The sequence below is a fragment of the Zingiber officinale genome, chromosome 3B, assembly GCF_018446385.1.
Source record: "Zingiber officinale cultivar Zhangliang chromosome 3B, Zo_v1.1, whole genome shotgun sequence".
Taxonomy (NCBI): domain Eukaryota; kingdom Viridiplantae; phylum Streptophyta; class Magnoliopsida; order Zingiberales; family Zingiberaceae; genus Zingiber; species Zingiber officinale.
The window spans coordinates 91,501,663-91,516,404 of NC_055991.1; the positions used below are offsets into that span (position 1 = coordinate 91,501,663).

At 42.2% G+C, this 14,742-nt stretch overlaps 1 protein-coding gene across 1 annotated transcript; it reads right to left on the reverse strand.

Annotated features, from left to right (window-relative positions):
- Window positions 1–690: 690 nt before the first annotated feature.
- LOC122055027 (uncharacterized protein At2g29880-like) lies at window positions 691–13,098 on the reverse strand. Its single transcript, XM_042616425.1, has 3 exons — window positions 12,736–13,098; window positions 12,493–12,664; window positions 691–1,061 (listed from the first exon to the last, which is right to left on the reverse strand). Exons 1-3 carry the CDS (start codon window positions 13,096–13,098, stop codon window positions 691–693), a joined length of 906 nt encoding a protein of 301 aa, XP_042472359.1.
- Window positions 13,099–14,742: the final 1,644 nt, after the last annotated feature.

Consider the following 14,742-nt stretch of genomic DNA (forward strand, 5'->3'; position numbering starts at 1 on the left):
AAAACTATCCAGCACAAAAGAGATCACATAAATAATTTGATATTTATACCATGAACTTACATTGTGCATTACTTAGCATAAACAACATCCATATTGTAATTCTTACATTACCATTCATAAATTACAAAATCCCAGAGCCATCGACTTCATACAATCCAAATCTTGTCAAAATCTGAAGGAAAAGCATATAACAAAAAACTGTACTCTTCTATCCTCTTCAAACATAACATGAAATACCCACAAAACATGACATAAACTAGACATTCCACCAATCTGTCAACATACCACCTGGACCAATCATAGTAAAGCAATTGGAGGGAAGAAACCATCCAAAGAGATTGACAAATCCAGCAAACAACACAAGATAATCCCGATCCATAAGATAGATGACTTCTATAGCCATCAAACCTGCTAACAAAGCTTCATGAGTTAAAACTATCCAGTACAAAAGAGATTACATAAATAATTTGATATTTATGCCATGAACTTACAGTGTGCATTACTTAGTATAAACAACATCCATATTGTAATTCTTACATTACCATTTATAAATTACAAAGTCCCAGCAAGTTCACCATAGCGGGCATTCAAAAAAGTCACAAGTTCGAAATATATCCAGCTACGGCATTCAAAAAGGTACAAAAGTTCTTAATATTAGCAAAATTAATACCTATGTTCACATCGAAACTGTTAACCTCCACGCAACAACCTCTTGGCTAAGCTTAGCTTTCCCTTATCATTGAGGCGCAAGAATAGTGATAACTTGTTATAGTTGTCCGCCAACAACTCAGCAACAAGTACTTTCTCCTCCTCCGTTAGCTCTGATATCACCATCAAGGCATCCAATACCTTCTCCTGTGCATTTGATATCTTCTCCTCTGTTGCTAGCTCTTTGGTCAAATCCTTCATGGTATCCTTGGTTATGGTAGCAAGGTTGTTGATGACTTCAACTATAGCATCGTCACCTTCATTCACGTGCTTTCGTTTCTTACTATTGAAGGTTGCACCTACACTTGGTTTCGAAGACAGAGTGTGCGTTGCAGACATTGACTTGCCATCCCCTTCAACACCATGAGATATATAATTACTGTTGATACAGTCTGACCTGGATGTTGTTTTGATGTTGACACTGATTTAAGTTTGAATCAGATATTAAATTAACTCAGATTAATTACTAATCAAGGTTGACTTGGTTAACCTGATTGACCTGATTGGGAAAAGTCCAAGCGAGGAGCTTGGCACGGGAAAGTCCTGGTGAGTGAAGCCAGGCAGTGGGAAAGTCCTAACTGGGATGTTAGGCAGTTGGAAAGTCCTGGTGAGTGAAGCCAGGCAGTGGGAAAGTCCTAACTGGGATGTTAGGCAGTTGGAAAGTCCTGGTGAGTGAAACCAGGCAATTGGGAAGTCCAAGTGTGGAAGCTTGGCATGTATGGTCGGAGAGGGTTCGGTAGCACGCTCTCTGGACCGTCAGGGGTGAGGGCAGCAAGCTTGGAAGCTTGACTCGAGACTCACAGCTTTGGATCGGTCTGCAGACCGATCCAGTGGCACAGTGGCACGGCTGATCGGTCTGTAGACCGATCCAGTTGCCTGATCGATCTGCAGACCGATCAGGCAACACTCAGTAGCACACTGAGTGTATACTGATCGGTCCGGGGACCGATCAGGCAAAACTCAGTAGCACACTGAGTGTATACTGATCGGTCCGGGGACCGATCAGATAACACTCAGTAGCACACTGAGTGGATACTGATCGGTCCGGGGACCGATCAGATGATCCTCAGTAGCGCTGAGTGGATACTGATCGGTCTTACGGACCGATCCAGCTGAGTCCTGATCGGTCCACAGATCAGGCTTCGTTACCAGATTCGCGTGAAGGGGTGGATCGGTCTTGGGACCGATCAGACAAGCACCTGATCGGTCACCAGACCGATCAGTGACGATAAATAGAAGCGTGGATCGGTCTGCTGACCGATCCACAGTATGGCTTGTTTTGCATGCGCTTTCTCTTATTGTTTCTGATTCGCAATTGCTTTTACCTATTTCGTTTCTAACCATCTGCTGTAAGCTTTCTCGAAGTTACAGGTTACAGATTACTTGATGTTGGGTGAATTCAAATTAAGGATCATTAGTAGAAGGCGACGAAAAAGCTTTTGCTGTGTCTCGTTGCGGACAAACCAGTTTTGGTAGCAACGTCTCGTTTGCGATCTGCTGGCAGCCGTTTGGTCGAAATCAGCTTGACTTGTGCTGATAGGTTCAAGCTCAGAGGTACCAGTGGAAACGAGGATGCCATTGGTGGGAGCTGAGACAATCAGACAAGGAAGAAGCGTGATTGGCGACGTCGTGGACGGTTGCAGGGATTTGCAGGGATTTGCTGCAGGTTTGGCAGAGATCCGTTACAGAGCAGAGAGGCATATGAAGGTGGAGAGGAGAGGCTCTCGTAACAATGCTTTTTGTGCTCTTGCTGTGAAAAACACTGTGGAGAAAAACTCTCTGGAAGATTGAAGCAGTGCGCTTGTTCTTCGCTGATTGTGGCTGTGAGCTTCCTTTGATCATTTCACTTGAGCCACTACTGTAAGTCTTGTGCTTAATTTCTTACTGCTGTTAAAGACTTTGTGGAGAGGTTACTCCACCGAGAAGGAGAATCCTTTAGCCGGATAGCTTCCGGGGTGTGATCTACCAAAAGATCAAGAGGATTCGTCCACCTTACGGACACGCCGAGGAGTAGGGGCAAGTTATCCCCGAACCTCGTAAATCTCTGAGTTAGTGTGCTGTGCTTTCTTGTTTTAGTTTTCTAATTCCGCTGTGCTAACAAAGTTATTGAAGAAATTTGTGTTTAGTGTTTTTCAAAGAGGCTATTCACCCCCCTCTAGCCATCTAAGGTCCCAACAAGTGGTATCAGAGCCTGGTGCTCTTCATTTCGGCTTAACAACCCGAAGAGCAAAACAATGGCCATGAAGGAGGGATTTAGCACCAACCGTCCACCTTACTTCGAAGGAGCAGATTTTCAATATTGGAAGGGCCGCATGGAGTACTACCTCAAAACCGACATAGCCATGTGGTTCTCAGTCAAGGAAGGTTTCACACCACCAAAGGATGAAGAAGGTAAGGAACTCGAGTCGTCAAAGTGGTCTACCGAACAACTCCGCAAAGCACAAGCCGATGCCAAGGCTATGGTCACCTTGCAATGTGGAATCGCCAAGGACCAACTCGTCAAGGTAGGTCCGTTCTCAAGTGCAAGAGACCTATGGAACAAACTCATCGAGCTCCAAGAGGGAACTCGAGATTCTCGGATTGCCAAGAGGGACCTATTCTTGAATCAGCTCCAAAATCTAACCATGAAGGACAATGAAACGGTGAGTGAACTTCATGGGAGATTCAAGGAGATCATCAATGGTCTCCACTCCGTGGATGAACGGGTAGAAAACCGTGACCTAGTAAGGTACGCTCGTAAATCTTTTCCTAGGAATGCCTTGTGGTCATCCATGGTAGATGCCTACAAGGTATCCAAGGATCTTTCCATTGTTAAACTAGATGAATTTTTCTGTGAGATGGAACTTCATGAGCTTGTTAACAAAGGTCAAAAAGAGAAGGGTATTGCTTTATTTGCAGGACCAAAGAGCAAGGATGGAAGAAGGAAGAAGGAAAAGAAGAAAGAAAAGGAGATTTCCTCATCCACCTCTTCTTCCGAATCCGATGATGAAAGTGGATCATCATCAAGCGAGATGGCGAACTTCGTAAGGAGGATTATGAGAAGAGGCCGAAGATACAAAGGAAAAGGTAAAACTAATGATTAAAATTTTGATAAATCTAATGTTACATGTTATGAGTGTAGCAAGAAAGGACACATTCGGAGCGAGTGTCCGAAACTAAAGAGGAAGGAGGAACGAGCCAAAAGGAAGGAGGAAAGAGCCAAGAAGAAGAAGGCTCTCAAGGCCACTTGGGATGAGTCCTCATCAAGCTCATCGGAGGAAGAAGAGAAGATGGAAAAGAGCACTCGGCAATTGACACTCATGGCAAGGGAAGAGTCAGAATCCGAGAGTGATGACTCAAGCACTTCAACCACGGCTTCATCATCTTCGGATGATGAAGAGGTAACTTCTTCTCATATAGAAAAGTGTTATAAAACTATCACTCACTTATCTACATTGCTTAAAAAGTCAAAAACAGAAAATAAATTGTTGAAAGAAGAAGTAAAAACCTTAAGGACCCTTAGGGAAGATGAGGTCGATGACCTACATCTAGAAGTCCTTGAGGATGAGAACAAGGCCTTAAAGGGTGAGGTTGAGAAACTCAAGAAAATGCTTGAGAAATTCTCAACTAGCTCTAAGACTCTAGACATGATTCTAAATGCCCAAAGGGCAGTTTACAACAAAGCCGGGTTAGGGTATCAATCCAAGGAGTCGAGTTTCATTTCTCTAATGTCTAGAACTCAAAATAGTAGATCACATGTTTCTAGAGTTCATGGAACTAGGAAAGGTATGACCAAGGCATGTGTTCCTAGGTCTTTCGTTGTAGAAGCATTAGGTCCCAAGATTTGGGTACCTAAAACCTCTATTTTTCGTGTATTGTAGGCATTGGTCGAGGGGGAGCATCTATCAACTTGGTTTGTTGATAGTGGATGCTCCAAGCACATGACTGGGAACAAATCACTGTTTACTACCATTCAAAACAAAAGTAGAGGTAATGTGTCTTTTGGTAATAATGGTAGCCTTAAGGTTGTAGGAATTGGAGATATTCATATATCCGAATGTCTTCATATCAAGAATGTCCTTCTAGTCAAGGGGATGACTTTTAATCTCCTAAGTGTCAGTCAATTGTGTGATACGGGTTACACAATTGAATTTCATTCAAGTCAATGTTTGGTTAAACACATTGACACACTTGACACGGTACTAGTAGGCACAAGGGTTGACAATATTTATGAAGTATCATTTAAAAGTGCTACTAATGCTTTGATTAAGTGTTTCATGTCGAAAGAAGAAGAGTCTTGGTTATGGCATAGAAGATTAGCACATGTAAACATGAAGAACATCTGGAAGTTGGCCAACCAAGGATTAGTGCGAGGCTTACCAAGCATCAAGTTCCACAAGACCAAACTATGTGATGCATGTCAAAAGGGTAAGCAAACAAAAGCTGTCCATAAAGGTAAAAGCAATGTAAGTACATCTACTGCTTTAGATTTATTGCACATGGACCTATTTGATTGCAGTAGTGTAATATCATTGAATGGAAGTAGATATTGTTTGGTAATCGTTGATGATTTTACTAGATACACATGGACTTTCTTCTTGAAACATAAGGACCAAACTATAGATATTTTTATTTCCTTTTGTAGAAGAACTGAAAATGAAAAATCGACAACAATTAAAACCATTAGAAGTGATCATGGTGGGGAATTTCAAAATCATAGGTTTTTAGAGTTTTGTCAAGAAAAGGGATATAGGCATGAGTTCTCTACTCCAAGGACCCCACAAAAATGGGGTTGTGGAGAGAAAGAACCGAGTCCTACAAGAGGCTGCACGAAGCATGCTTCATGAGTACTCACTACCGAGCTACTTATGGGCTGAAGCTGTGAATACAGCTTGCTATGTGCAAAATCGAGTTTTAATACATAGGTTTTTAGGAAAGACTCCCCATGAACTTTGGTTTGGGAAACCGCCTACAATTAAACATCTTAGGGTGTTTGGTTGTAAAGTGTTTATCTTAAACACCAAGGACCATCTTGGGAAGTTCACGGCTAAGGCTGATCAAGGGATATTGGTCGGGTACTCTCTTACCAGCAAAGCCTATCGAGTCTACAATGAGAGGACTAAATTGATTGAAGAGTCCTCAGACGTAGCATTTGAAGAAATCCCTAAATCAAATGATCAATCAAGGGATGTAGGAGAAATTCAATTCGAACTTAGAAATCTAAGTTTGAATGATCAAAACATTGGAAGAGTCGAAGTTGACTCTGAAGATGATGAGCAAAGGCAAGAAAGTGCTCAATCTGATCTCTTTCCTGTGCCGAGTGAGACCACTCATGAGGCACCGCCAACTCCAAGGCAATCTAGGATAGTCTCTAGTCATCCACAAGACCAGATTGTGGGAGACATCCAACAAGGGGTTATGACTAGATCATTCTTCAGAAATGAGTCGAATGAGGTTGCTTTGATCTCAGAAATCGAACCTAAACTAGTTGATGAGGCATTGCATGATCCTGATTGGGTCATAGCTATGCAAGATGAGTTAGGTCAATTTGAAAGAAGCCAAGTGTGGGACTTGGTTCCTAGACCTAAGAAGACCACCATTATTGGAACTAAATGGGTCTTCAAAAATAAGTTAAACCAAAAGGGAGAGGTAGTAAGAAACAAGGCAAGACTAGTAGCCAAGGGCTATAGTCAAGTTGAAGGCCTCGATTATGATGAGACCTATGCTCCTGTGGCACGATTGGAGTCCATTCGTTCAATGCTAGCTTTTGTTGCACATAGAGGTTTCAAGCTCTATCAAATGGACGTTAAATCGGCCTTCTTAAATGGTTTCATTAAAGAAGAAGTCTACGTTGAACAACCACCGGGGTTTGTGAATACCGAAGCTCCAAACCACGTGTTCAAGCTCAAGAAAGCTCTTTATGGGCTAAAACAAGCACCTCGAGCTTGGTACGAAAGGTTGTCGACTTATCTATTAGAAAAGGGTTTTGTAAGGGGTCAAATAGACCCAACACTATTTCTTCGTCGAGATGGTGAAAATATTTTTGTAGCCCAAGTATATGTCGATGACATAATTTGTGGCTCAAATAACAAGGGCTATTTAAATGAATTTATCACTCACATGGAAAGTGAGTTTGAAATGAGTCTTGTGGGAGAATTGACATTCTTCCTTGGACTAGAAATCAAACAAACTAGAGATGGCATTTATGTCCATCAAGCAAAATACACTCAAGAGATGCTTAAGAAATTCAAAATGAGTGATTCTAAGGAAGTATCCACTCCTATGGCGACGAGCACTCGTCTTGACAATGATGAGAGTGGAAAATCAGTTGATCTAACGCAATATAGAAGCATGGTCGGTAGTCTTTTATATCTCACAGCTAGTCGACCGGACATACTCTTTGCTGTGGGCATGTGCGCTAGGTATCAAGTCTGTGCCAAGGAATCTCACTTAATTGCAGTTAAGAGAATTCTGAGATACCTTAAAGGCACAATTAGAGTAGGTCTTTGGTACCCTCGTACTGAATCATTTGACTTGATAGGTTATACCGACTCCGATTATCTTGGGTGCAAATTGGATCGGAAAAGCAAGTGGGGGTTGCTAATTTTTAGGTTCATGTTTAGTTAGTTGGTCAAGTCGGAAGCAACATTGTGTTGCTCTCTCCACGACCGAGGCTGAATATATTGCCATGGGAGAGAGTGTATCACAGTTGTTGTGGATGATACACACCCTAGAGGATTATGGACTCTCTTATAAGGGTGTACAAGTGCTATGCGACAACATTAGCACAATCAACCTAACTAAAAATCCAGTCCATCATTCGAGGACCAAACACATTGAAGTGCGTCATCACTTCATAAGAGATCACGTAGCTAGGGGAGACATTGTGCTCACATATGTTGAGTCAAAGTCAAACCTAGCCGATATCTTCACAAAACCCCTTCCGGAGAATGAATTTAGTCATTTAAGGAGGGAGTTGGGAATGTGTTTGGATCCTTAGGTCATTAGAACTTCACCATGATCAATAAGGACTATTAAAATGACAAGAGTAATTGGGAAACTGATTTGGGCAATTTGGGGACATCTCACACAAACGATAAGGTTTAACAAATTGTTTTTTTGTTTGCTAGAAATGGGGTGAGATGCTAGGAACAACCAATTTATTCAAAATGTATTATGCATCCCTTGAATAAGTAGGTTGAAGAGACATAAATTGAGTATGGGGAAGGTCATTACATAATTCATGTGTATTTGACTCCTAGATCTTACTCATATATTCCAACCAAGGAATCTTGGTTGGACTTTTGTCTAGAAATTATCTAATCATGATTGATGTGTTGATTGATACTTTGGATTGGTATCTTTAATGATAAGATGAGTTGATAATGTAAGAATAGTAATTTAGGATATATTTTGACAAATTTGAAACTAAACATGACAGGGTTGGATATTTCAGGTTTTGAAACTCTGAAATGTCTGAAACTAACTTGTAACTTAATAAAAAAAAAACCTAGAATGTTAGGACTTTCAGAGCTTGCAATTAGGAAATGTTCTTGTTCGTAGATGTTTAAGTTCTGTGTTCTGAATTTGAGAAGTTCTGAATTTTCAGAATTCTCGAGAGAAACGACTGCGAAATCAGTTGCTCGAATTCAGATATCAGAAATCTGAATTATCAGACACTGATCGGTCTCACGACCGATCAGAAGACTCTCTGATCGGTCCACAGTCCGATCAGGGGTCCTCCAGATATCTTCGTGCTTTCTGTTGGCTCACTGATCGGTCCAGGGACCGATCAGGAGGTTCTGGCACGCGACAATCACAAATGATCGGTCCAGGGACCGATCAGGAGGATCTCACGCGACGATTCACATCTGATCGGTCCAGGGACCGATCAGGAGAGTCTCAACCTCTTCAACCTCTCTGTTCGATCTCTGATCGGTCCAAGGACCGATCAGCTCTCTATGGTTCGCAGGAAGGCCCCTGATCGATCCGAGCACCGATCAGAGGGTTTCCTGATCGGTCAAGGGGACCGATCAGACCCTTTTTGTGTGCGTTAAAATCGATCCTGATCGGACAGCCGTCCGATCAGATTACACTGTGCGCTACCCCTCATTAAATCCTCCTGACCTCCTCTCTTCCCGATCTTCTTCTTTCTCACAACCCTAGCCGACCGACGCCCCGACGCCCCTTTCTTCCTCCCGTATTCTTGACCCATCGTCTTCTAAAAGCCGAAGGTCAAAATGGCACCGAGGTAATCTCTCGATCTCTAATCTCTACTGTTATTGTCTTTGGCAGTTCATGTTATCATGTTTCTTACGGTGACTGTGGTTTGTGTTTGGTGGTTTGCCCATGGCCGGTGCTCTCTCTTTGTTTCCCATTGTCCAAATGGTTAGGAAGAAACCCACTAGTGGTGAGGGTACCTCTAAGGAACCAACCGAGAAATCCAAATCCAAGTCCAAAGCTCCTGCTACCTCCCGACCTCAACCGGCTAGTTCGGGGAGATTCCCCAACCAACAATTTGAAAAATCATTTAAGGAGAGGACTTTCAAATTACTCCCTTGTCGATCTGTTGATAAGAAGTTCATGCAGGAATCTTGTCCCTCTATTTTAGAAACCATTGCCTACTACAAGCTCGATTCTTTGGTTTTTCTAGAAAGGGACATCAACTTTGATCTAGTATCTGAATTCTATAACAACCTTCATCGGACTCCTGATGGTAGTTATAGAACAAGAGTGGCTAAGCAAAACGTTGATCTCAACATAATTGCCTTCTTTGAGTATTTAGGTTGTCGTTTGTGTTCGGGGACGGTGTTCTCCATCTATCCTGTTTTGCCTGAACCCGTACCTCATCCTCTTAATGTCTCTTCTGACTCAATCTATGAGTACTTCTTTGGTCATCCGAGACTGGATGGTTTAGATGAGTTAGATGACGACTTTCCTACATTTGCAGCCCTTAGACTCTCTGCTCCTGACTACATCCTTTTCAAAGTTGTCACACAATGTCTTCTACCTATCACCTCTAAACCGTTGGCAGAAATTCGACCATATCACTGTCTGATGCTTTATGGGTTACGTCGACGTCTAGATTTTGATATTATGTCGAGTGTCTATATGTCTATCATATCCCATAGCGAACCAAGCGGTGACAACATCTATATGCCTTTTGGGCATCTAATTACTGGTTGGCTCGAGTCCATGGGTATTGACGTCTCTAGGGGGAGGATAGTGAAGATGGTCAGGCAGGATTGTCGACTTGGGAAACGTGCGTTTTCCAAGTCCGGAATCCTAAGTTAGGATGGGCCGATTAGGTGGAAGGATGGGAGGGCACTGGGTGAGCTACCACTTCCACGACAGGTTGCTCATCCTGCTGCTGCTGCTGCATATGGCGAGGAGGATCCAGATCTGCGCTGGCAGATCGCTGAGCTGGAGAGCCGGTTTGACCGCCACGAGGAGATGGTGGCTGCAGAGTTCGATGGCCTGCGCCTCCAGATTGATCAGCGCTTCGATACTCTACAGAGACAGCAGTTGGCGACACATCAGGCATTTCTAGGATGGATGGCCGGCCATCCACCTCCTCAGCACTCCGCGGGCGAGCTACCCTCAGGCAGCAGCATGCCTCTTCAGGATTCCACTCTTCCAGCTGATGCTGCGGATGATCCTCTTGATGAGGATGTTGGCTGACATTCTCTATGTTTTGATTGTTTTGTTGATACTATGTCTTTGATACATTTATCTGAACTGGATGTTAGCTGTGTTTCTTATATTCATGCTATTTATGATGCTTCACTATTCATGATACACTTATGATGTTTCATATGCCATTGTTTTTCATATACCGTATTTTTTTATGTGGATTAAGATTGAGGCGTTATTGGTTAAAAGGGGGAGGTGCTTGTCAGTCTTATTCATTATTTTACACCTTTTCGGTGTTTGACAAAGGGGGAGAGAATAATTAAGTTTAGAGACAATTTGACCTCTTTGAATCAATATAAAAAAAAGAGGAGAAGGTAACTGAGTTATATCCATCTTAGGGGGAAATCTGAATTTCCGAAATTATGGATATGAGAGTTTTTCGATCTAAACTTAAATTGTGTTGTCAAACAACAAAAGGGGAGATTGTTGATACAATCGACACGGATGTTGTTTTGATGTTGACACCGATTTAAGTTTGAATCAGATATTAAATTAACTCAGATTAATTACTAATCAAGGTTGACTTGGTTAACCTGATTGACTGATTGGGAAAAGTCCAAGCGAGGAGCTTGGCATGGGAAAGTCCCGGTGAGGAAGCCAGGCGGTGGGAAAGTCCTAATGGGATGTTAGGCGGTTGGAAAGTCCCAGTGAGTGAAGCGAGCGGTGGGAAAGTCCTAAGCGGGATGTTAGGCAATTGGAAAGTCTGGTGAGTGAAACCAGCAATTGGGAAGTCCAAGTGTGGAAGCTTGGCATGTATGGTCGGAGAGGGTTCGCTCTCCGGACCGTCGGTGAGGGCGCAAGCTTGGAAGCTTGACTCGAGACTCACGGCTTTGGATCGGTCAGGCCGATCCGATGGCACGGTGATCGATGCAGAGGCCGATCCGGTTACTGATCGATCTGCGACCGATCGGGCAACACTCGATAACACCGAGTGTATCTTGATCGATCGGGGACCGATCGAGATAACACTCGATAGCACAGTGGATACTGATCGGTCCGGGGACCGATCAGATGATCCTCAGTAGCGCTGAGTGGATACTGATCGGTCTTACGGACCGATCCAGCTGAGTCCTGATCGGTCCACAGACCGATTCGCGTGAAGGGGTGGATCGGTCTTGGGACCGATCAGACAAGCACCTGATCGGTCATCAGTGACGATAAATAGAAGCGTGGATCGGTCTGCTGACCGATCCACAGTATGGCTTGTTTTGCATGCGCTTTCTCTTATTGTTTCTGATTCGCAATTGCTTTTACCTATTTCGTTTCTAACCATCTGCTGTAAGCTTTCTCGAAGTTACAGGTTACAGATTACTTGATGTTGGGTGAATTCAAATTAAGGATCATTAGTAGAAGGCGACGAAAAAGCTTTTGCTGTGTCTCGCTGCGGACAAACCAGTTTTGGTAGCAACGTCTCGTTTGCGATCTGCTGGCAGCCGTTTGGTCGAAATCAGCTTGACTTGTGCTGATAGGTTCAAGCTCAGAGGTACCAGTGGAAACGAGGATGCCATTGGTGGGAGCTGAGACAATCAGACAAGGAAGAAGCGTGATTGGCGACGTCGTGGACGGTTGCAGGGATTTGCAGGGATTTGCTGCAGGTTTGGCAGAGATCCGTTACAGAGCAGAGAGGCATATGAAGGTGGAGAGGAGAGGCTCTCGTAACAATGCTTTTTGTGCTCTTGCTGTGAAAAACACTGTGGAGAAAAACTCTCTGGAAGATTGAAGCAGTGTGCTTGTTCTTCGCTGATTGTGGCTGTGAGCTTCCTTTGATCATTTTCACTTGAGCCACTACTGTAAGTCTTGTGCTTAATTTCTTACTGCTGTTAAAGACTTTGTGGAGAGGTTACTCCACCGAGAAGGAGAATCCTTTAGCCGGATAGCTTCCGGGGTGTGATCTACCGAAAGATCAAGAGGATTCGTCCACCTTACGGACACGCCGAGGAGTAGGGGCAAGTTATCCCCGAACCTCGTAAATCTCTGAGTTAGTGTGCTGTGCTTTCTTGTTTTAGTTTTCTAATTCCACTGTGCTAACAAAGTTCTTGAAGAAATTTGTGTTTAGTGTTTTTCAAAGAGGCTATTCACCCCCCTCTAGCCATCTAAGGTCCCAACAATTACCACCATCCGTCGTGTCATTTTCTACTTCGTAATCCATGTTAAGGACATCCTGGAGGGCTGATGTAAAGGTCTTAGCATGCTCACCTATTGCCCAGTCATTTCCAAAAATGTCACACCAATCCTGATAATAAGGCCATTGTTTGTGCCTCATTGATCGTGTGGTGTGGTCTGACTGCAAGAATTAGACAACTAATTAACTACACAATATTATTGAAATCATTGAAGCATGCTTATTTAAAATACCTGAATGATTGTTTCCCATACTTCGTCAGTAGCCTCAATGGTTTTGTCACTATCATTCCACCCTACTCCACTTTTGGATAATATTGTTACCAAAGTACCATGTGTTTTCTTCCACACATGTACTTTTGAGTTTATATGTGGATTTCCACGTATATTTGTCCCTGGGATTGCTGCCCGCATTGCATTTTCTAATAAAGTCAAGTACCCAGCTCTAAATCCGTTCTCACTTTTCCATCCCTTGTTGATAACATCTTTTAGGGCTTGAATTAAAACTTCTTCTTCATGTGCACTCCAACTACATCGTGTTTTTTCTACTTTCTTGCCTTTTCCAACTAGACTCCCGGATGTTGATCCACTATCCATAGCTACCCAACAGATAACCTCTTATTCCTATATAAAAAAAAGATATGAGATGTGTGAAGTATGTTGACAAATATGCAGCACACAACTATCATGTAATTCATACATCAGTAGATAATATTATAAAATAATAAACTTAGAATCCATAAAGGATAGTAGTACATATCTAGCAAAATAAAGTGACTAAAGTTTTAAATACATCAATTAATTAATTATTATTATTAATTGTTCCACAATAACATTGCAAAGTTATCTCTCCAAGTATCCTAGTCATCCGAGGAGTCAAGACTGGTTATGTAATCATCTTCTATGTCATGACTCGGGCTACCAACATCCTTATCCACTTCTTCCATAGGATCATTTGGCATTTGTGATCGGATGAAATTGTGTAATAGCATACAAGCCATTATGATTTTGTTTTGTGCTTTCAACGGGTAGAAGGATGGACTTCGAAGGATAACCCATCTCTTTTTCAGCAACCCAAACGCTCTTTTAATGACATTGCAAGCTTGAGAGTGCCTCCAATTAAATAACTCCTTGTAATTTTGTAGTCCGACTGCACGGTTGCCCCAAACATCCCTATGATATCTTACTCGCCTGTATGGAGTTAAGAATCCCTCAACAATTGCATATCCATTATCACATAGATAATAACACCCTGCATTAATAGGTAAATATTACGATTGCACTATTTAGGAAATCTTTTTGTAATATCTTTATGCTAATTCAACCAAAAAGGATATACAAGTGGTTACATTACCTCTTGGAACTTTTAATGAATCATCACGAGTCAATGCATCTCTAAGAACTCTAGCATCCGCTGCAGATCCCTCCCACCCAGTAAGCACATAGATAAAATTCATATTGCGGTCACAAACCCCCAAAACATTAACTGCAATAGTACCTTTTCTTGTTCTATATTTCGCCTTATCTTGGATTGGAACATGTACGGGGATATATGTTCCATCCAAGGCACCAAGACATCCCTGAATTAAATTATAATGCAAATAATAATGTTATGTTACTATCTTTATATTGATGATACATTCAACAATAAAAACTCATAAAATAATAAAAAGGATTCAATATATTACCTTGAGCCATTTCCGTTTCATTGGTGCAGCTATCATCTACAGGCCGAGGCTTCACTAGTAGTATTGGATGTAATTTCAGAAGTGATTGCATAACTTCATAGAAATGTGTGCTAATTGTCTGTCCACTGTGTATATAATCATGACCAATAACTCGATTTTTCTTATGATGCGCCAATATAGATAGAAACATGGCTACCTTCTATTGAATTTGTACATATCTAGAATCTACCAACCCTCCAACATTTGTTAGCAAGTAACACAACCGTGCAAATGCATTCCGATCCATCCTCAAGTTTACCACACATTGAACATCTCCTACTTCAACAATCCTATGCAAATGATCCAATTGCGCATTAATTCTTTGTGTCAAGGTGTACGAGGCTAGTGTTGTACGAGGTTCACGATGTCGCTTTTTGAGTAATCTCATCCGATGTCGTGTTAAAAGACATAACAATAAAAAATTTCGACAAAACATTTGATGCAGCACCACAAGAAGTACGAGGTTTCTACATCTAATGTCCATCTTCCAAAGATAAGCCCTATCGTCTTGTCG

What these genes read in the sequence shown, in the direction of transcription:
- LOC122055027 (XM_042616425.1), bottom strand. Translation starts at nt 13,098, where the DNA reads ATGGATAGTGGATCAACATCCGGGAGTCTAGTTGGAAAAGGCAAGAAA. An exon ending in TATGGGAAACAATCATTCAG is followed by an intron (nt 12,665 to 12,735) that starts GTATTTTAAATA and finishes TAATTCTTGCAG; the next exon opens with TCAGACCACACCACACGATC. An exon ending in AAATGACACGACGGATGGTG is followed by an intron (nt 1,062 to 12,492) that starts GTAATTGTTGGG and finishes ATGGTGTTGAAG; the next exon opens with GGGATGGCAAGTCAATGTCT.